Source organism: Bombina bombina, chromosome 2 (genome assembly GCF_027579735.1).
Source record: "Bombina bombina isolate aBomBom1 chromosome 2, aBomBom1.pri, whole genome shotgun sequence".
Lineage (NCBI taxonomy): Eukaryota > Metazoa > Chordata > Amphibia > Anura > Bombinatoridae > Bombina > Bombina bombina.
Window position 1 is genome coordinate 319,349,411 of NC_069500.1, and position 23,636 is coordinate 319,373,046.

The 23,636-nt window shown below is 38.9% G+C and overlaps 1 protein-coding gene across 1 annotated transcript in view; it reads right to left on the reverse strand.

The window, feature by feature from the left end:
* Positions 1-23,636, reverse strand: part of LOC128648791 (oxysterol-binding protein 2-like) — a 731,192-nt gene that overhangs the window by 125,687 nt on the left and 581,869 nt on the right. Inside the window, 1 exon segment of the mRNA XM_053701658.1 lies at positions 3,512-3,518. Within this exon segment, the coding sequence (XP_053557633.1) occupies positions 3,512-3,518 (7 nt within the window).

Sequence of the window (23,636 nt, forward strand, 5' to 3'; positions counted from 1 at the left end):
TGTAACATTGAGGTATATGATCTCTCCACGTAACCTCCCTAATGTAACATGGAGGTGTATGGTCTCCCTACCTAATGGGGCAGTGATGAGGAAGGTGCTTGGCGAGGTGGGTGTGGATGGAAGTGAGTTTGGTTGCCATTCCTTTAGGATTGGGGCAGCAACTGAGGCAATGAATTTAGGGTTGAGTGATAGTGTGGTAAAAAGGATTGGGAGGTGGGGATCTGATTGTTTTAAATTGTATGTTAGACCAGGGTTGGAGTTACAGTTGTTTTTTGTTTTAGCAGGTCCGCTTCACTGTTGGATTGTGGGCCATTCTTACATTTATTGGGCGAGGAAGGCGGCAGCAGTGAAGGATTCAGGGACTCAGTTGAATTGTTCGGCAGATCAAGTCGTAGTTAAATGGTTTGGGGTGTGGGGCTTGAGGTGGGACCAGGTAGTGGGGCAGGTGATTGATAAGGCTAGGTTATTTTGGCCCTCCGATATCTTGGTCATTCATGCGGGGGGCAACGATTTGGGTTTCATGGCTCAGAAAGAATTAGTGGATAGGATCAGGTGGGGGTTGATTAGGTTGAAAGAGTTGTTTCCGAAGTTGTTGGTTGTATGGTCGGACATTGAATGACGGCTATGCTGGAGGTCATCTTGGGATATAAGAAGGTTGGAAGCTTCGAGGAGGAAAGTTAATAGGATGGTCACAAGCTTTGTGGCTAGGTTAGGTGGTTTTGGAATCCGGCACCTGGAGTTTGAGGGGGAGTCAGGAAAATGTTTCTTCCTGAAGGATGGAGTTCACCTCAATGAGGTGGGGCTCCACCTCTTTAATTTCAACCTGAGCGAAGGGGTGAAAACAGCCTTAGCCCTGTGGGGTGGTGCTCGAAGGTAGTTCGAGCAGTGGCGGGTGCTAGCCTTAAGTTTTAATTAATTGTGTAAACTGGTACCTCCTCATGTAAGGGCAGAGGTTATTGATGGGGGGCGTGCCTGGCGGAGTGCCAGTGGAAGGCACGTGATGTGGAGTGGGGCAAGCACTTTTATGAGAAGTTTAGGTTTTGGTTAAGTTTTAACTTAATTTAATAAATGCGGGCTGCGGCCTTTTTTCACCCACTTCAGTGTCTGTGTCATTATTTATGAAATGGAGTAATACTTAATGTGGGGTCAACAGTAAAGTAAAAATTAAACTTCCCTTGTCTAGATAGAGATTTGCCATTTACTTCTTTTAAAAATTATGCTTTGTTTTCTTGTAAATGTGTTTAAAAAAAACAAACAAACACATTGTTCTCAAGGTAAAAACTGCCTTTAGATAATTATGACAGGGGTGTCATAGTTCTTGTGAGATTTCTTATAGACTTTCACAAGCCCAGAGAGCTTTTCATAATCGGGCCCTATGTCATCTCACTTTACAAGTATAAATAGGGCTAGATTACAAGTGGAGTGCAATCAATAGAACGGGTGCGTTATATTTTGCAAGGCCTTGTACAGAGAATAATACACAATCTGGTACAAATCATCCCAACTAGACTAAAATATTTTTGTCACGCCCTACAGGTTTAATGGTTAGTGCAGTTAGTAGTATCAGCGAACTTATTGCTCTCATATTAAAAGAGGTGAGTTAAGCATTGTGCTCAAGCGCAATCCATAATACCACTGTAAAATGTAGTGCTTTTTAAGACCTGAAGTAAACTATTATTATTATTGATACAATAAACGTGTGACGTAACACGTAACTCGCAAAATCTCTAAAAAAAAAAAAGAGCTGTGTCCCAAAGGGTAACTAACAATTTTGTTGATACTAATGAATAGTGCTAGAAGGCCACCCTGACTTAGCGTTCGAGTGGGAGCATTACATACCGCTCCACTTGTAATCTGGCTATAAATCTTCTCCAAAACATTTTTCTTTTTGTAGCTTTTGTTTCCTATGTATTTAGTCTAATCCCCCATTCAATTATTTTCATATAATTTTAATGTGTTTTTTCTATGCACAGTAGTAAGCTTTAATATATCAGGTTTTGTTAAATGGTATTTTGGATTGATCACAAGCGCAAAATTTAACAGATGACTTGTAATGCAATTAACTCATTACTACCACTTCCCACTCAAAATAACTATCAAAATAACTATCAGACTCAAACAAAAGTTTTAGACTTTAGGAAGGCAGATTTTTCATTAATGGGAGAATACCTAAAAAACTATTTAAAAGGGAAAACTCTTATTACAGGGGTTCAAAAACAGCGGGAATTTGTGAAAGGTGCCATTTTAGATGCAACCACACACTGTATTAGACATGTCTGTAAAAGTAAAAGAAATTGGAAACCAATTTGGTTTTCCAAAGAAGTAGCACATGCTGTAAAGACAAAAAAAGATAGCTAATATACAGACACACACAAGCAGATGATGATATGAAAATATGGAGACTCCAACAAAAAAAAACTAAGCAGTTAATTAGGAAGGTTAAAGCTCATGCAGAAGAGAAGATAGTCAGTAAAACATGTGGACAAAACATTCTTTAGATATATCAGTGAAAGAAGAAAAAATAAGGTAGAAATAGTAACATTGAAATCAGTTGATGGTAGAATAATAGAAGGAGATAAGCAGATTGCAGATTGTCTCAATGATTACTTCTGTTCTGTTTTCACAAAAGATTGTGAAGATAAAATGTCTACATTAAGGGATGCTATGAAAAAACATAATTTATGTAAGAACTTACCTGATAAATTAATTTCTTTCATATTGGCAAGAGTCCATGAGCTAGTGACGTATGGGATATACAATCCTACCAGGAGTGGCAAAGTTTCCCAAACCTCAAAATGCCTATAAATACACCCCTCACCACACCCACAATTCAGTTTAATGAATAGCCAAGCAGTGGGGTGATTAAAGAAAGGAGTAGAAAGCATCAACAAAAGAAATTTGAAATAATTGTGCTTTATACAAAAAATAATAACCACCATAAAAAGGGTGGGCCTCATGGACTCTTGCCAATATGAAAGAAATGAATTTTTCAGGTAAGTTCTTACATAAATTATGTTTTCTTTCATGTAATTGGCAAGAGTCCATGAGCTAGTGACGTATGGGATAGCAATAACCAAGATGTGGATCTCCACTCAAGAGTCACTAGAGAGGGAGGGAATAAAATAAAAACAGCCATTTTCCGCTGAAAAAATTAATCCTAATTGAATTGAATCATAATTGAAAGGAAAAAACTTAAATCAAAAGCAGAAGAATCAAACTGAAACAGCTGCCTGAAGAACTTTTCTACCAAAAACTGCTTCCGAAGAAGCAAATACATCAAAACAGTAGAATTTAGTAAATGTTGCCGATTTGCAAATCTGATCAACTGAAGCTTCATTCTTAAAAGCCCACGAAGTGGAGACTGATCTAGTAGAATGAGCTGTAATTCTCTGAGGCGGGGCCTGACCCTACTACAAATAAACTTGATGAATCAAAAGTTTCAACAAAGAAGCCAAGGAAATAGCAGAAGCATTCTGCCCTTTCCTATGACCAGAAAATAAAACAAATAGACTGGAAGTCTTCCTGAAATCTTTAGTAGCTTCCACATAATATTTCAAAGCTCTTACCACATCCAAACAATGTAAGGATCTTTCCAAAGAATTCTTAGGATTAGGACACAAGGAAGGGACAACATTTTTTCTATTAATATTGTTAGAATTCACAACCTTAGGTAAAAATTGAAAAGAAGTCCGCAAAACTGCCTTATCCTGATGAAAAATCAGAAAAGGAGACTCACAAGAAAGAGCAGATAGCTCAGAAACTCTTCTAGCAGAAGAGATGGCCAAAAGGAACAACACTTTCCAAGAAAGTAGTTTAATGTCCAAAGAATGCATAGGTTCAAATGGAGGAGCCTGTAAAGCCTTCAGAACCAAATAAAGACTCAGAGGAGGAGAAATTGATTTAATGACAGGCTTAATGCGAACTAAAGCCTGTACAAAACAGTGTATATCAGGAAGTATAGCAATCTTTCTGTGAAATAAAACAGAAAGAGCAGAGATTTGTCCTTTCAAGGAACTTGCAGACAAACCCTTATCCAAACCATCCTGAAGAAACTGTAAAATTCTAGGAATTCTAAAAGAATGCCAGGAGAATTTATGTGAAGAACACCGTGAAATGTAAGTCTTCCAAACCCTATAATAAATCTTTCTAGAGACAGATTTACGAGCTTGTAACATAGTATTAATCACTCAGTCAGAGAAACCTCTATGACTTAGTACTAAGCATTCAATTTCCATACCTTCAAATTTAATGATTTAAAATCCTGATGGAAAAACGGACCTTGAGATAGTAGGTCTGGCCGTAATGGAAGTGGCCAAGGTGGGCAACTGGACATCCAAACCAGATCTGCATACCAAAACCTGTGTGGCCATGCTGGAGCCACCAGCAACACAAATGATTGTTCCATGATGATTTTGGAGATCACTCTTGGAAGGAGAACTAGAGGCGGGAAGATGTAAGCAGGATGATAACATCAAGGAAGTGTCAGCGCATCCACTGCTTCCGCCTGAACATCCCTGGACCTGGACAAGTATCTGGGAAGTTTCTTGTTAAGATGAGAGGCCATGAGATCTATCTCTGGCAGACCCCACATCTGAACAATCTGAGAAAATACATCTGGATGGAGAGACCACTCCCCTGGATGTAAAGTCTGGTGGCTGAGATAATCCACCTCCCAATTGTCTACACCTGGGATATGCACCGCAGAGATTAGACAGGAGCTGGATTCCGCCCAAGCAAGTATCCGAGATACTTCTTTCATAGCTTGTGGACTGTGAGTCCCACCCTGATGATTGACATATGCCACTGTTGTGATATTGTCTGTCTGAAAACAAATGAACGGTTCTCTCTTTAACTGAGAATTGCACGGAGTTCTAAAATATTTATTGGTAATCTCGCCTCTTGAGCTTTCCAAACCCCTTGTGCTGTCAGAGGTCCCCAAACAGCTCCCAACCTGAAAGACTCGCATCTGCTGTGATCACAGTCCTGGTTGGCCGAACAAAAGAAGCCCCTTGAACTAAACAATGGTGATCTATCCACCACGTCAGAGAGTGTCGTACATTGGGATTTAAGGATATTTATTGTGATATCTTTGTATAATCCCTGCACCATTGGTTCAGCATACAAAGCTGTAGAGGTCTCATGTGAAAATGAGCAAAGGGGATTGCATCCGATGCTGCAGTCATGAGACCTAAAACCTTCATGCACATAGCCACTGAAGGGAATGACTGAGACTGAAGGTGCCGGCAGGCTGCAACCAATTTTAAACGTCTCTTGTCTGTTAGAGACAGAGTCATGGACACTGAATCTATCTGGAAACCAAAAAAGGTGACCTTTGTCTGAGGAATCAAGAAACTTTTTGGTAAATTGATCCTCCAACCATGTTTCCGAAGAAACAACACTAGTTGATGCATGTGAGATTGTGCAGTACGTAAAGACTGAGCTAGTACCAAGATATCATCCAAATAAGGAAACACTGCAATACCCTGTTCTCTGATTACAGAGAGTAGGGCACCCAGAACCTTTGAAAAGATTCTTGGAGCTGTTGCTAGGCCAAATGGAAGAGCAACAAATTGGTAATGCTTATTTAGAAAAGAGAATCTCAGAAACTGATAATGTTCTGGATGAATCGGAATATGAAGGTATGCATCCTGCAAGTCTATTGTGGACATATAATGTCCTCGCTGAACAAAAGGAAGAATAGTCCTTATAGTCACCATCTGAAAGTCATTCACTGAAACACACTTCAGAAAAGCCTGAGCTTTTACTGGATTTGCTGGGATACGTGAGAGAAAAAATCTTCTCACAGGAGGTCTTACTCTGAATCCTATTTGATACCCTTGAGAGACAATGCTCTGAATCCATTAATTTTGGACAGATTTTATCCAAATATCCTTGAAAAACCTTAATCTGCCCCCTACCAGCTGAGCTGGAATGAGGGCCGCACCTTCATGCGGACTTAGGGGCTGACTTTGGTTTCCTAAATGGCTTGGATTTATTCCAATTGGAGGAAGGCTTCCAATTGGAAGCAGATTCCTTGGGGGGAGGATTGAGTTTTTGTTCCTTATTCTGACGAAAGAAACGAAAACGGTTAGAAGCCTTAGATTTACCCTTAGATTTTGTTTTATCCTGAGGCAGAAAAACTCCCTTTCCCCAGTGAGAGTTGAAATAATAGAATCCAACTGAGAACCAAATAAATTATTACCTTGGAAAGAAAGAGATAGTAATCTAGATTTAGATGTCATATCAGCATTCCAAGATTTAAGCCACAAAGCTCTTCTAGCTAATATAGCTAAAGACATGGATCTAACATCAATTTTGATAATATCAAAAATGGCATCACAAATAAAATGATTAGCATATTGCAGTAAGCGAATAATGCTAGATAAGTCAGAATCCAATTCCTGTTGCGCTAAATTCTCCAACCAGAAAGTTGATGCAGCCGCAAAATCAGCCAAAGAAATTGCAGGTCTGAGAAGATGACCTGAATATAAATAGGCCTTCCTTAGATAAGATTCAAGCTTCCTATCTAAAGGATCCTTAAAGGAAGTACTATCTTCCATAGGAATAGTGGTACGTTTAGCAAGAGTAGAAATAGCCCCATCAACTTTGGGGATTTTTTCCCAAAACTCTATAGATTTTGCTGGTAAAGGATACAATTTTTTAAACCTTGAAGAAGGAATAAAAGAAGTACCTGGCTTATTCCATTCCTTAGAAATCATATCAGAAATAGCCTCAGGAGTAGGGAAAACTCCTGGAGAAACCACAGGAGGTTTAAAAACAGCATTTAAACGTTTATTAGAATGAACGTCAAGAGGACTGGTTATCTCAATATCCAAAGTAATTAACACTTCTTTTAATAAAGAACACATATACTCTATTTTAAATAAATAAGTAGATTTGTCAGTGTCAATGTCTGAGGAAGGATCTTCTGTATCAGATAGATCCTCATCAGAAGAGGATAAATTATTATGTTGTTGGTCATTTGAAAATTTCATCAACTAAATGAGAAGTTTTAAAAGACCTTTTATGTTTATTAGAAGGTGGAAATGCAGACAAAGCCTTCATAATAGAATCAGAAACAAATTCTTTAAAATTTACAGGTATATCGTGCACATTAGAAGTTGAAGGAACTGCAACTGGCAATGTACTATTACTGATGGATACATTATCTGCATGTAAAAGTTTATCATGACAACTATTACAAATGACATTCGGCAAAATAATTTCTACAATTTTACAAAAAATGCACTTAGCTTTGGTAGAACCGATGTCAGGCAGCATTGTTCCAGCAGAAACTTCTGAGGCAGGATCAGATTGAGACATCTTGCAAAATGTAAGAGAAAAAACAACATATAAAGCAAAATTATCTATTTCCCTTATATCACAGTTTCAGGAATGGGAAAAAAATGCAAATAGCATAGCCCTCTGATAGAGAAAAAGGCAAGAGGCAAATGTCAATGGGGTATTGAAATAATGAAAAAATTTGGCGCCAAGTATGACACACAACTTAACTAAAACTTTTTTGGCGCCAAAAATAACCAGAAATGACACACTTGCGTCACTAATGACGCAACCGTGTGAAAGGTCTAGACGTAGAAAATATTCTCGCGTCAAGAATGACGCAATAAAGTTTAGCATTTGACGCACCCGCGGGCCTAATACCGCCCGCATTTTGCAAGAAATGGTCAATTGAAAAAAAGACTAAACCCCAGGTAAGAAATAAATTTCTTAAAAAATGTTTATATTCCCCAAATATGAAACTGACAGTCTGCAGAAAGAAATACATGAACCTGACTCATGGCAAATATAAGTACAATACATATATTTAGAACTTTATATAAATGCATAAAGTGCCAAACCATAGCTGACAGTGTCTTAAGTAATAAAAAACATACTTACCAAAAGACACCCATCCACATATAGCAGATAGCCAAACCAGTACTGAAAAAGTTATCAGTAGAGGTAATGGTAAATTGAGAGTATATCGTCGATCTGAAAAGGGAGGTAGGAAATGAATCTTTACGACCAATAACAGAGAACCTATGAAATAGACCCCCGTTAGGGAAATCATCGTATTCAATAAGTGATACTTCCTTCACGTCCCTCTGACATTCGCTGTACTCTAAGAGGAATCAGGCTTCAACAATGCTGAGAAGCGCATATCAACGTAGAAATCTTAGCACAAACTTACTTCACCACCTCCATAGGAGGCAAAGTTTGTAAAACTGAATTGTGGGTGTGGTGAGGGGTGTATTTATAGGCATTTTGAGGTTTGGGAAACTTTGCCCCTCCTGGTAGGATTGTATATCCCATACATCACTAGCTCATGGACTCTTGCCAATTACATGAAAGAAATAGAAACAAGCTTAACAGTAATCTTTTTACAGAGGATGAGGTAAAAAAATGCAAATAGCATAGCCCTCTGATTTTTGTTAGCATTATCAAAAACAAATGTTAAAAAGGCAGTGGGTCTTGATAATATTCCAATGGTTTTAAAAGAACTTTGATCAGTGCTAACTGTCCCATTAACTGATCTGTTTAATCAGTCACTATTAACAGGGGCTGTACCAGATGATTGGAGAATAGCAAATGTAATACCTATTCATAAAAAGGGCAGTACAGAAGAATCTGGTAACTACAGGCCAGTTAGTTTAAACTTCAGTAGTAGGGAAATTAATGGAAAGCCTCTTAAAAGAAAGAATTATGACTTACATAAAGACAAACAATTTAGAGGACCAAAATCAGCATGGTTTTTCTTAAGGGAGATCATATCAGACTAATCAAATTGACTTCTTTGATTATGCAACAAAAGTATTAGAACAAGGGTGGAGCAGTTGATGTAGCATATCTAGATTTCAGCAAAGCATTTGACACCGTCTCACACAATAAACTAATTAACAAACTGTATCTCCTTGGTCTAGATTCAAAAATTGCGAACTGGGTGGAATGCTGGCTTAAGGACAGAAAACAAACGCCTAGATTTAGAGTTCTGCGTTAACCGTCCAAACCAGCGTTAAGGGGTCCTAACGCTGGTTTTGGCCGCCTGCTGGTATTTAGAGTCAGTCAGGAAAGGGTCTAACGCTCACTTTCCAGCCGCGACTTTTCCATACCGCAGATCCTCTTACGTCAATTGCGTATCCTATCTTTTCAATGGGATCTTTCTAACGCTGGTATTTAGAGTCTTGGCTGAAGTGAGCATTAGACCCTCTACCGACAAGACCCCAGCCGCAGAAAAAAGTCAGGAGTTAAGAGCTTTATGGGCTAACGCCGGTTCATAAAGCTCTTAACTACTGTGCTCTAAAGTACACTAACACCCATAAACTACCTATGTACCCCTAAAACCGAGGTCCCCCCACATTGCCGCCACTCTAATAAATTTTTTAACCCCTAATCTGCCGACAGCACATCGCCGCAACCTACATTATCCCTATGTACCCCTAATCTGCTGCCCCTAACATCGCCGACACCTACATAATATTTATTAACCCCTAATCTGCCCCCCCCAACGTCGCCGCTACCTAACTACACTTATTAACCCCTAATCTGCCGACCGGTACCTCACCGCTACTCTAATAAATGTATTAACCCCTAAAGCTAAGTCTAACCCTAACACTAACACCCCCCTAAGTTAAATATAATTTAAATCTAACGAAATAAAATAAATCTTATTAAATAAATTAATCCTATTTAAAGCTAAATACTTACCTGTAAAATAAACCCTAATATAGCTACAATATAACAAATAATTATATTGTAGCTATTTTAGGATTTATATTTATTTTACAGGCAACTTTGTATTTATTTTAACTCGGTACAATAGCTATTAAATAGTTAATAACTATTTAATAGCTACCTAATTAAAATAAGTACAAAATTACCTGTAAAATAAATCCTAACCTAAGTTACAATTAAACCTAACACTACACTATCAATAAATTAATTAACTAAACTATCTACAATTATCTACAATTAAATCAACTAAACTAAATTACAAAAACAAACAAACACTAAATTACAAAAAATAAAAAAAGATTACAAGAATTTTAAACTAATTACACCTACTCCAAGCCCCCTAAAAAAATAACAAAGCCCCCAAAATAAAAAAATGCCCTACCCCTATTCTAAAATAAAAAGTTAACAGCTCTATTACCTTACCAGCCCTTAAAAGGGCCTTTTGCGGGAGCATGCCCCAAAGAAAACAGCTCTTTTGCATTTTAAAAAAACATACAATACCCCCCCAACAGCCAATTGGATTGAACTTGAATCTGATTGACTGATTCAATCAGCCAATCAGATTTTTATTACCTTAATTCCGATTGACTGATAGAATCCTATCAGCCAATCGGAATTCGAGGGACGCCATCTTGGATGACGTCACTTAAAGGAACCTTCATTCGTCGGGAGTCGCCGGAAGAAGAGAGATGGATCCGCGTCGGCTGCTTCAAGATGGTCCCGCTCCGTGCCGGATGGATGAAAGATAGAAGATGCCGCCTGGATGAACATGTCTACCGGTCCGGATGTCCTCTTCTTGCCGGATAGGATGAAGACTTCGGACCCTCTTCTGGACCTCTTCTTGCCGGATAAGATGAAGACTTCGGACCCTCTTCTGGACGGATCGGTGATACCCGGCGTGGTGAAGATAAGGTAGGGAGATCTTCAGGGGCTTAGTGTTAGTTTTTTTAAGGGGTGTTTGGGTTAGATTAGGGGTATGTGGGTGGTGGGTTGTAATGTTGGGGGGGTATTGTATGTTTTTTTTAAATGCAAAAGAGCCTGTTTTCTTTAGGGCATGCCCCGCAAAAGGCCCTTTTAAGGGCTGGTAAGGTAAAGAGCTGTTAACTTTTTATTTAGAATAGGGTAGGGCATTTTTTTATTTTGGGGGCTTTGTTATTTTTTTAGGGGGCTTAGAGTAATTAGTTTTAAAATTCTTGTAATCTTTTTTTATTTTTTGTAATTTAGTGTTTTTTTGTAATTTAGTATAGTTGATTTAATTGTAGATAATTGTAGATAGTTTAGTTAATTAATTTATTGATAGTGTAGTGTTAGGTTTAATTGTAACTTAGGTTAGGATTTATTTTACAGGTAATTTTGTACTTATTTTAACTAGGTAGCTATTTAATAGCTATTGTACCTAGTTAAAATAAATACAAAGTTGCCTGTAAAATAAATATTAATGCTAAAATAGCTACAATATAATTATTCGTTATATTGTAGCTATATTAGGGTTTATTTTACAGGTAAGTATTTAGCTTTAAATAGGATTCATTTATTTAATAAGGTTTATTTTATTTCGTTAGATTTAAATTAAATTTAATTTAGGGGGGTGTTAGAGTTAGGGTTAGACTTAGCTTTAGGGGTTAATACATTTATTAGAGTAGCGGCAAGGTCCAGTCGGCAGATTAGGGGTTAATAAGTGTAGTTGGGTAGCGGCGACGTTGGGGGGGCAAGATTAGGGGTTAATAAATATAATATAGGGTTCGGCGATGTTAGGGGCAGCAGATTAGGTGGTACATAGCTATAATGTAGGTTGCGGCGGTGTACGGAGCAGCAGATTAGGGGTTAATAATAAAATGCAGGGGTCAGCGATAGCGGGTGCGGTCAGATTAGGGTTTAATAAGTGTAAGGTTAGGGGTGTTTAGACTCGAGGTACATGATAGGGTGTTAGGTGCAGACTTAGGAAGTGTTTCCCCATAGGAAACAATGGGGCTGCGTTAGGAGCTGAACGCTGCTTTTTTTGCAGGTGTTAGGTTTTTTTTCAGCTCAAACTACCCCATTGTTTCATATGGGGATATCGTGCACGAGAACGTTTTTGAAGCTGGCCGCGGTCCGTAAGCAACGCTGGTATTTAGAGTTGAAGTGGCGGTAAATTATGCTCTACGCTCCCCTTTTTGGAGCCTAACGCAGCCCTTCAGAGAACTCTAAATACCAGCGTTGTTTAAAAGGTGCGGGGGGAAAAAAAACACGCGTAGCTAACCCACCCCTTCTAACGCAAAACTCTAATCTAGGTGATAGTGTCTTAGTAAATGGAGTTCATTCAGCAGAGGGGGGCTGTTACTAGTGGTGTTCCTCAGGGGTCAGTTCTGGGGCCTGTTTTGTTTAACATATTTATCTGTGTTAACAGCAAAGGGCTACAGGGGAAAGTATATCTGTTTGCAGATGATACAAAAATTTGTAACAGAGTGGATGTTCCAGGGGGGGTAGACAAAATGAGAAGTGATATACAACAATTGGAGGATTGGACAAACAACTGGGATCTAAAGTTTTAACACTGCAAAGTGTAAAAATAATGCATTTAGGGAAGAAAAATCCAAATGTTAATTACAGACTAAATGACACTTTACTGACTGTTACAGATGAGGAACAGGGACTTGGGAATGATTATTTCAGATGATTTAAAACTTAGTAAACAATTGTAGTAATGCAGCGAGTTAAGGCTAGCAGAAATGCTTGGATGTGATGGTAGAGGTATTTGCAGCAGAAATAGTAAGGTTCTTATGCCACTTTATAGATCATTAGTTAGGCCTCATCTTGAGTATTGTGTGCATTTCTGGAGGCCATATCTTCAAAAGGATATTAACAAACTTGAATCTGTGCAAAGGAGGAGGCTATCAAATGGTACCTGGTCTAAAAAATAAAACTTACCAGGATAGGCTCAATGACCTAAATATGTATAGCTTAGAGGAGAGAAGGGAAAGAGGGTGATATGATAGCAACTTTCAAGTGTGTTTAAGGGCTTAGTAAAACTGAGGCTGTGGGTATTTTACATAAAATGGAAAATTCAAGAACAAGGAGGTCCATGATCTCAAGCTAAAGGGTAGTAGATTCAGCAGTAATTTGAGGAAGCACTTCTTTACAGAAAGAGTGATTGATTTATGGAATAAACTTCCTCAACAGGTAGTAGCGACAACACTGTGGGGGACTTTAAAAATGCATGGGACAAGCATAAGGCTTATCCTCACAAACTAGATAAGTTTATACTGCTAGGTAATATCGGGCAGACTTGCTGGGCCTATGGCTCTTATCTGCCATCAATATCTATGTTTCTATGTTTAAACAAATGTAAAAGCTACTTGTAATACCTGATTCAGAGCATTATTAATTTGTACAGTTCTGAGTGAAACATAAGTCATCGCGCCTAATCTCGATTGTGCTCCACTTGTAATGTAGGTCTATCGCTTTTGAAATGTGTTGACTTGACAGTGTAAAACAAACACAATGTGGCTCTCATTTGAAGGGGTTGGACATCCCTGGGATATAATTTGCTTTTCTTCCTATGTTCCACCTAAATATACAAGTGATAAGCCCTCACAACTGTGTAGTGTGTTTGCATGAACATTCCTAGCAACCTTTATATTAATATACGTGTGCATCCCTGTTTTTGTTAGAGGGCAGATTCTGAAAAGAAAGTGATCTGCCGACTTATGTATTACCATAAAGTTAAGCAGCTGTTCATAACAAAGTAATGGCTGCTCCTCCGCAGATCTGCAATATGTTTAACGACTTCCTAATGGCTCTGTCAGTATTGATGTGTTTATCACATACTGTCTGGTGTCTTAGTTACTAAAGTATAGAACAATTTGGATTTATTGTGGGGCATAATTCTAATACTGCTCCCTTCAGCTTGATCACAAACTCTAACCAGTGAACTGATATAAAGTATCATTAAGTAGGTGTTTACAATAGCCATGTGTGATATTCTAATTGCATGACAGCTTGGTCTCCTAGGGGTATAGGAAAACCCTGGTTTATTTGATGAGGAAGCTAAACCCCTGGGAATTTCTTTGTACACAGATATTTATACAGCTGCCATGACACATAGCCTGTACCAGCAGGCAGCTCCTGTCAATAGCGGCCATTAATCAATACATTGGAGAACAATCATCCATCACCTCAGCGATGTAGAGGACACCAGCACATATTATGTCATTTATTCCTGATCCATATTTGCCGGTGGGCGTATACATCAATGTCTTAAGTACCCAAATGACTGTATAACTCCGCTAGGAATGTGACAGGGATACTTTTAACATTTTATATTTATTCTTAATATCATTAAAGGGACATGAACCCATTTTTTTTTTCTTTGTCATCATTAAAAAGAGCATGCAATTTGAAACAACTTTCCAATGTACTTTATATTATCTATTTTGGCTAATTTTCCTTGATATCCTTTGTTAAAAAAGCATATTTAAATAGGCTCAGCTGGCTGAACGGTGGTTGCACTTAGATGTCTAATGTGATTAGCTCATCCATGTGCATTGCTATTTCTTCAACAAATGGTATCTAAATAATGAAGCCAAGTTAGATAATAGAAGTAAATTGAAAAGTTCTTTAAAATTGTATTCTCTATCTAAATTGGGACATTTTGGGTTTCATGTCCATTTAAAGGCATTTTAACCTCTAAAACAGCTTCATACAGATTGTGTTTCCATCAACACACAAATGTTTCTTTAAGGATATTACACACTAAAGAAATGCTAGGATTAGCCTAATACAAATATGCAGATGTATGTTTTCAAATTATTATTAGTTGTTTAAATATTGAAAAACATGTAAGTTTTAGTGTTTATAAAGCAATAGGCACTGACAATTTGAAACTTAGGTTTTCTGTTCTGCTGAGGTCAATGATGGGTAGTTATTATAAATGGGTCACTGGGGTGTGTAACCAATAACTGTGTGGAATATACCAATGTTAAACCTGGACTCTGCACTTCCTTTTCTAACAGGAACTGAAAAGCCCACAACTTTCAGAATTAAATGACAAGAAAACGAGACACATGATTAAGTATATTGCAAAAGTTTTACTACAAACAAATAAGTAATATTATAATACAACCTTAAAGGGATAGTCAAGTCAAAATGAATCTTTCATGATTCAGATAGGGGATGCAATTTAAAACAACTTTCCAATTCACTTGTATCATCAAATTTGCTTTGTTCTCTTGGTATTTTTTTGTTGAAAGCTAAACCTAGGTAGGCTCATATGCTAATTTCTAAGCCCTTGAAGGGCACCTTTTATCTCAGTGCATTTTGACAGTTTTTTTTATAGCTAGACGGCGCTAGTTCATGTATGCCATATAGATAACATTGTGCTTCCGAAAAGTTACCTAGAGTCATTATTGATTGGCTAAAATGCACGTCTGTCAAAATTACTGAAATAATCTGCAGAGTCTTAGAAACAAGGTAATCACAGAAGTAAAAAGTATAGGAAAGTTCAGTGTATACCAGCACCAAGGTTAACCCCTTATCCAGGGTTGCAAATATGCAGGTGTGCAGACTGTCAAGACCAGCACCTCGGTCTCCAATAGATAACAGTGTCCCACCAAAAAATGAGGATAGCAGCACCACCAATATATGGAATAATAAGTATTTAGTTTAAGCCAACATAGTAAAAAAATGACAACGTTTCGGATTTACATCCTTAGTCATGTCCAAATTATTAAAATCAGCCTTAATAGGTACAAAGCCACACCCCCTCTCACCTACACCTGAGTTAACCCCCTACCTTACAACATTATATTTCAACATAGAAATAGCTGCAACTAGTGGATACATAGAGGCCTATCTATCAAGCTCCAATGCAGCTTGAAGGCCGTGTTTCTGGCGAGTCTTCAGGACCACTGCTTCATAACCCTGTCCGCCTGCTCTGATGAGGCGGACAGGAATCGCCTCAATTCAACCCGATTGAGTGCGATCGGGTTGATTGACACCACCCTGCTGGTGGCCCATTGGCCGCGAGTCTGCAGGGGGCTCTCCGCATTCAGCGAGGTCCGCACGGATCTCCGTGCTTGTTTGGAAAATCACCTGTACCCTTCAATTCGATCATCAGTCTCCTCTCAATTGTTACAATTTTATTGTTGCAATAATTTGTTCTCTATTGTATCATTATATTACGCCTGATCAACGCATGTAGGAGTGTTTTTTTGAGTCTATTTTTTATCAGTTGTTATATAAAATTTATGTAGTTTTTGCACTATATCCTTTTGTTTGTTTTCATTCAGCTATTTATTCACTGTTGATTTGATTCACTTATTTTAAATATTCAAAGTATTAGACTTTGCAGCCTATTAGGCCTTTTTTCTCACATTTGTTCACAATTTTTAGTTTTTTTTTCACATAGTGTTCAGTATTTTACCCAAATACACATTTGTTTAAATATTGTATGTCACCTATTTTAAGCTTTTTGTAGCGCTTATGATTCAAAGATTTTTTCTGGATTTTTTTGTCCAATTTTTAATCTTGTTTTTTCCAGGGTTGTTTGGTAGCAATGTGTATACCTCCCTATCAGCAAGTTGGTTCTCAATTTTGTTTACATAATATTTATATTTCTTTTCCAAAATAACTAGTGCTTCACCCTTGTCAGCCTCCTTAAAGATAACATTTTTTTTTCTCTTTTAAACCCTTTATAGCATCTCTATCCTCTCTGTTAAAGTTATTCAATATATTCATATTCCTTGGGCAACCTTTAGCTATTTTCTTTAGAAAGACTACTCACATCATGTTCCACTATAAAGTGGTGACTCCTGAGTTCACTTGTTGTGGTGTAAATTTACTTTTATTAGTTAAACCCAGTCATTTCAAATTAAATCTATCTTTTACATTCAAATTGGGAGGAGAACTATCCTCCCAAATTACTCAATAAACCAGAAAAATTACTCTGTTCATTTTAAAGATCTATAGAATTGATGTAAGTCTCTTTTTAACCCAAAAGTGTCCGTTCTCAGCTGCAGTGGGCAAAATGATAGTCCCTTAGATAAGAGCCCATTGCTCCTCCGGCAGTAGCAGTTCAGTGCTCAAATTCAATACTACTGACCGTGTTTTGCTGTGGGTCGTACTCGACCAGGAATCTCTGCCCCTGCCCCTCTGGTGGTTCATACCTCTGCCAACCTCTTCTGGTGCCTCTTACTAACCCGCCTGTGACGTTTCCTCCATCCTGGTTGGGAGTCCCCTGACCCCGACTCTGATGTTTGCTCCGTGAGCCTGGATGGAAGTTCCATGTTCCCACGGGCGCCTGTACCCGAAGTGGAAACATCCGATACTTTCGGTCGCGGTCATTTAGCCAATGATAGATAGTTCTGGATGCATAGTCATTCTCGTCTCTACTGAATATTTCTTTTTTGCTCCTGTATTTCACCTCTTAAATCAGATATCTGCTTGTCTATCGTATCCATGTACTTCTACATGTCATCAGTTAAAAAGTAAAAAGTATATTAATATTACTGTGTTGATTATGCAAAACTGGGGAATGGGTAATAAAGGGATTATATCCTCCCACTACCCACAATTCCCAGGAATTATGGAAAGAGAAGAAGACACGAAGGGTATAGAGGAGCCCAAGATTTAGAAAAATGACAAAAAGACGTCTTAAAAATAAGGGTGGGTCGTGGACTCTCATGCCAGGAAAGAAAATAATTTATCAGGTAAGTATAAATTATATTTTCTTTCCAATGGCATGGGGAGTCCACAAAGTGGGAACCAATACCAAAGCTAGATTCCACAGACAGGAGGGATACATAAGACAGGCAAACCTAAACAGAAGGCACCACCACTTGAAGAACTTTCCTCCCAAAAGAAGCCTCAGCTGAGGCAAAAACATAAAATTTGGGAAATTTGGAAAAAGCATGCAATGATGACCAAGTGGCTTGCCTTGCAAATCTGTTCCATAAAAGCATCATTCTTAAAGGCCCAAGAGGATTCGACAGCCCTAGTGCAGTGAGCCATAATTTTCTCTGGAGGCTGCTGTCCAGCTGTAGAAGAAGTGGTCTTCTGACCTCTCCGTTTATCAGAAAAGACAACAAAAAGGGCAGGATTTACGGAAAATCGTTTGTAACCTGTAAATAGAACCTTAAAGCACACACAACATCCAGATAACCACTCCATTTTAGAGGAAGGATTAGGACAAAATGAAGGAACAACAATTTATTGGTTAATATTGCTTTCTGAGACCACCCTAGGTAGAAAATCCTAATTTAGTACGGGAGAACCGCCTTATCCGCATGAAGAATAAGATAAGGAGAATCACACTGTAGAGCTTAAAGCTCCGAAATTTTACAGGCAGAGCAGAAACAATACCTTCCAGGACAATAACTTGATATCAACAGAATCAGAAAAAGAACTTTAAGAACCAGATTAAGACTCCAAGGAGGAGCAATTGACCTAAACACAGGCCTAATTCTCACATGATTAAGGTCTTTTGACCGAAACGTTTGTGTTGTGTATCTGTTGATGTCCCAATAAAAACTTCTTTGAACTACAGTCGTTGTGGTGCTGTTCCTTCTTTGGAAATTTACTGGATTTGAGGTTTGGGCAGAACCTGGGAATCGTGCACCTTCACTTTTGGCAGTACCTATGCTGTGCCTCTCCTGTGGTAATTAATTCTAACCAAAGCCTGGACAAAAGATTGAGCATCTGGCAAAATTGCCAGACGCTTCTGCAGAGGAATCGACAGAGCTGAAATCTGACCCTTTAGGGTACTGACTGAAAAACCCTTCTCTAGGTCCTCCTGAAGAAAGGACAGAATACGGGGAATTCTACACTTACTCCAAGAAAAAAACCCTAGATCCGCACCAAATTAAGGTATTTTACGTCATACCTTATAATAATCTTGCGAGTAACAGGCTTATGAGCCTGAATCTTAGTGCTCAATAACCTTCACAGAAAATCCTCGTCTGGACAAGACTAAGCGTTCAATCTCCAAGCAGTCAGCTTCAGAGAGACTAAGTTCTGATGGAGGAAAGGACCCTGAAGTAGAAGATCCTTCCTCAGAGGCAATTTCCACAGGGGAAATTACGACATCTTCAATAGGTCCGCAAACCAAGTTTTGCAAGGCCATGCAGGAGCTATTAGAATCACTAAAGCCTGCTCCTGTTTGATATGGCTATCACCCGAGGAAGGAGGGCAATCGGAGGAAACAGATAAATTTACACTGAAATCCCATGACACTGCAGGGGCGTCTCCCTGAGCTGCTTAAGGATCTCTTGATCTTACTCGGTATCTTGGAAGATTGGCGTTTATATGAGATGCCATCAGATCCAGCTCCCCGATCTCCCCACTTGAGGGTTAACATCGAGAAAACTTCCAGATGGAGAGCCCATTCAACTGGATGAAACTGCCTGCTCTGATAACCTGCTTCCGAGTTGTCCACACCTGGATATGAATGTCAGAGAGATGACAATTGCAAGTCACATCCTTCATAGCTAACAAGCTCCGATTTCCTCCTTGGTGGTCGATATATGCCACCGAAGTGATGTTTGTCCGATTGAAATCTGATAAACCGGACTAAACTCAGTTAGGGCCAAGCTGATAAAGCATTGAGAATTGCTCTAAATTCTAGGATATTTATAGAGAGGGCAAACTCCTCAGAGTCCAAAGTCCTGAGCTCTTAGGGACCTCCAAACTGCTCCCCAGCCTAACAGGCTGGCATCCGTGGTCACAATCTCCCAAGAAGGTCTCAGGAAACAAGTGCCTCTGAGACAAATGGACCTGGGAGATCCACCAAGACAGTGACATCCTCTGAGAGAGATCAAAGTGGTCTCTGTTTCATTGATTAAGCATTCATAACTGTAGAGGTCTCTGATGGAAGCGAGCAAACGAAATAATGGTCCATGGATGCCACCCATGAGATCAATTACTTCCATGCATAAAGGCCACACGATGGACAAACAGATGACTGAAGAGAACGACAGGCTTCAATAAGTTTAGAATTTTCTGACCTCCGTCAAAAAAAATCTTCATAGATACCGAGTCTAAGATAATCCCAGAAAACATACCCGGTACACTGCACCAAGGAAAATTTCCCTAGATTCACCTTCCACCCGTGAGAGCGGAGAATAGCTAACAGAGAAATCTGTGTGGGATCTTACTGAAACAAAGGCAAGGACACTAAAGTCTGCTACTAAAAAGCACCACCTACAGGAAATGAATAATATATGTTTAGTATTGAATTTTATATATATATATATATATATATATATATATTATATATATATATATATATATGTATATATATATATATATATATATATATATATTATATATATATATATATACAGTGGATATAAAAAGTCTACACACCCCCTGTTAAAAATGTCAGGGTTTCTGTGATGTAAAAAAATGAGGCAAAGATAAATCATTTCAGAACTTTTTCCACCTTTAATGTGACCTAAAAACTGTACAACTCAGTTGAAAAACAAACTGAAATCTTTTAGGTAAAGGGAAAATAAAACTAAAAAACTAAAATAATATGGTTGCATAAGTGGTGAACACCCTTAAACTAATACTTTATTGAAGCACCTTTTGATTTAGTTACAGCACTGTAGGCCTAGATTTGGAGTTTTGTCGGTAACGACCCGCGTAGCTAACGCCGGCTTTTTTCTGGCCGCACCATAAAAAATAACTCTGGTATTGAGAGTCCACATAAAGGCTGCGTTAGGCTCCAAAAAAGGAGCGTAGAGCATATTTAATGCAGCTCAACTCTCGTACCAGAGTTGCTTACGCAAGCGGCCAGCCTCAAAAACGTGCTCGTGCACGAATTCCCCCATAGGAAACAATGGAGCTGTTTGAGCTGAAAAAAAACCTAACACCTGCAAAAAGAGCCCATACTTGCCAACTGTCCCGTTTTAGCCGGGACAGTCCCTGGAATTTGGGACCGTGTTCACGGCCATTAAATGTCCCGGACTGTCCCGGCAAGAGTAGCAGGCTGCAGCGCTTTTTTGAGTTAGCTAGCGCAAATCGTGCCACTCTGAGGCCCTCCTCCTTTTGAATTTTAATTCTCCAATATCGAGCGGTCAGCAGCAGCGACGAGCAGAGGTGACTTCACCAGGCATTCTCATGTGACCACCCCGCGTTGCGCTCACTAGACTCAGTGTAACTGTAAGTTCTCAACATGCTGGCAGCAGGCAGGAGGGACACAGTACTGTCTGACAGAAGCAGGTGAGAGTGTAACTACTGTCGCACGCACGCCCGGGGCCTAATCCTCTGACTTGATCCGATCTGGACCAGAGAGGTGAGGACTCAGCCCTGCATAAATGAACCGGCTCAGGCTGCAATAAAAAGTTTTAGCCAGCTCAGTCTGCTGCTAATACGGGACTGTAACACCAAAATTATTTAAAAAAATATTAATAAAATTTTTTTTACTTAGTTTTATTTGTCAGACTGAAACACCAATTAATTATTTAAAACAATATTAATAATAGATTTTTGTGACTTAAGTTTATATTTGTCGAGACTTAGTCTGTTATGCTAGGAAAAAAGGGTAATAAAAATGACAAATTACCTAAACTAACTGTAACACCCAGCAAGTAGATAATTCGCAAATCTGAGGGGTAATTAAAAAAGAGTAAAGCTTCTTAATTTTTGAATTACCCTGACTGATATTAGCAAATGATCTGCCACTGTAATATGCATTTTATTTGTTATATCTGCTGGTAGAGATATTTTTCAGTAAAGCTTCTTAATTTTTGAATTACCCTGGCTGATATTAGCAAATGATCTGCCACTGTTATAATATACAGAGTTTATTTGTTATCTAATCTGTTGGTTCTGTAAGTACAGATGTAGTAAAGCTTCTGAAGCTTTACTACAAAATATCTGTACTTACAGAACCAACAGATTAGATAACAAATAAACTCTGTATATTATAACAGTGGCAGATCATTTTGCTAATAATATAGCCAGGGTAATTAAAAAATTAAGAAGCTTTACTGAAAAATATCTCTACCAGCAGATATAACAAATAAAAATAACAGCTGAGTGGTAGATTATTTGCTAACAGTATTGAGATAGGATTCCATGTCCCCCCCCTACATAATATATAGCCCCCATGTGTCACCCAGCATATAATATATAGCCCCATCCCCCTTCATAATATTTTGCCCCTTAGTGCTAACCCTGCATAAATATCTGCCACCCATGTGCCCCTCTACATAATATCTGCCCCCCATGTGCCCTCTGCATGCTATCTGTTCCCCATGTGCCCCCCTGCACAATGTACTGGCCCCCATATGCCCCACCCCTGCATTAATATCTGGTCCCTAATGTGCCCCTTGCAAAATGTTTGTCCCCTATGTTCCCCCTGCCATAATTGCTGGTCCCCATGATGTGCCACCTTTCTAATATCTGGTCCCCATGTGGACGTGGCCCCTGCTTATTATCTGGTCCCCATGTGTGTCCCCAGCACAATGTCTGGACCCAATGTTCCCGCATCATATATCTTATATCTGTCCCCATATGCCCACCTCCACAGTGTCTGGCCCCTATGTGCCCCCCTGCATAACATATGGCCCACTTGAGCCTCGTATCACACAACTAAAAATCCCACACTCTGCAAAATGTCGGCACTTCCTGCAGCAGAGGGCAGGAAAATGTGTTATAGCCAGAATGCCAGCTGTTTGTATAGGGTGTATATAACCAGTCTGCTGGTGATATAACTCCTATTAGCTGATCTAGATTTCCTCCCTGTAGTATGAATGTATATAAGAAACAAATGCTACATATAATCAGTTGTCTCTTTATACACACCGTGCTATAAATATTCATGTTATAGCTTTGCTTATTATGACCACCTCTTCTCTCAGGCATTTTGACAGTGTTTCACCACTAGAGGGTGTTTAGTTCATGTGTGTCATATAGATAACACTGTGCTCACGCACGTGGAGTTCCAGGGAGCCAGCTCTGATTGGCTAAAATTGATGTCAGTCAAAAGAACTGAAATAAGGGGGCAGTTTGCTGAAGCTTAGATACCAGGTATTTACAGAAGTAAAACGTGTATTTTTATAACTGTGTTGGTATGCAAAACTAGGGAAATTGGTTAATAAAGGGATTATCTATCTTTTAAAACAATACAAGTTCTGGTGTCACAGAATTGGAATGTTTTCAACACAATGAGATAGCAGTAGAATATGATGCATGGGCCATTTATTTAATTAATTCCATTCTGTACATTCAACTTCTATTTCATTATTTATTTATATATTATATATACTATATATATATATATATATATATATATATAAATATATATCTGCACCATAGAAAAATAGGTGGAGCTAAATTATGCTAATTATGTGGGTTTGGCAAAGTTGGGTGGGGCTTTAGGGCAGGGGGTGTGGTTAAACATTTCATGCAGGTAATTGATGCTGCAAAGTGTCCCTGGAAATTTTTTTTCAAATGTTGGCAACTATGAAAGCCGCGTTCAGCTCCTAACGCGAGCCCCATTGTTTGCTATGCGGAAACACTTCCTACGTCTGCACCCTAACACTCTAACATGTACCCCGAGTCTATAACACCCTAACCTTACACTTATTTACCCCTATTCTGCCGCCCCCGCTATCGCTGACCCCTGCATATAATATTAACCCCTAATCTGCGCTCCGTAAACCCTGCTCACTTACATTATCCCTATGTCCCCCTAATCTGCTGCCCTAACATCCGCCGACCCCTATATTATATTAATTAACCCCTAATCTGGCCCCCCACAACGTCGCCTCCACCTGCCTACACTTATTACCCTAATCCGCCTCACTAACCCTATAATAAATAGTATTACCCCCTAATCTGCCCTCCCTAACATCGCCGACACCTAACTTCAATTATTAACCCCTAATCTGCCGACCTGGAGCTCACCGCTATTCTAATAATGT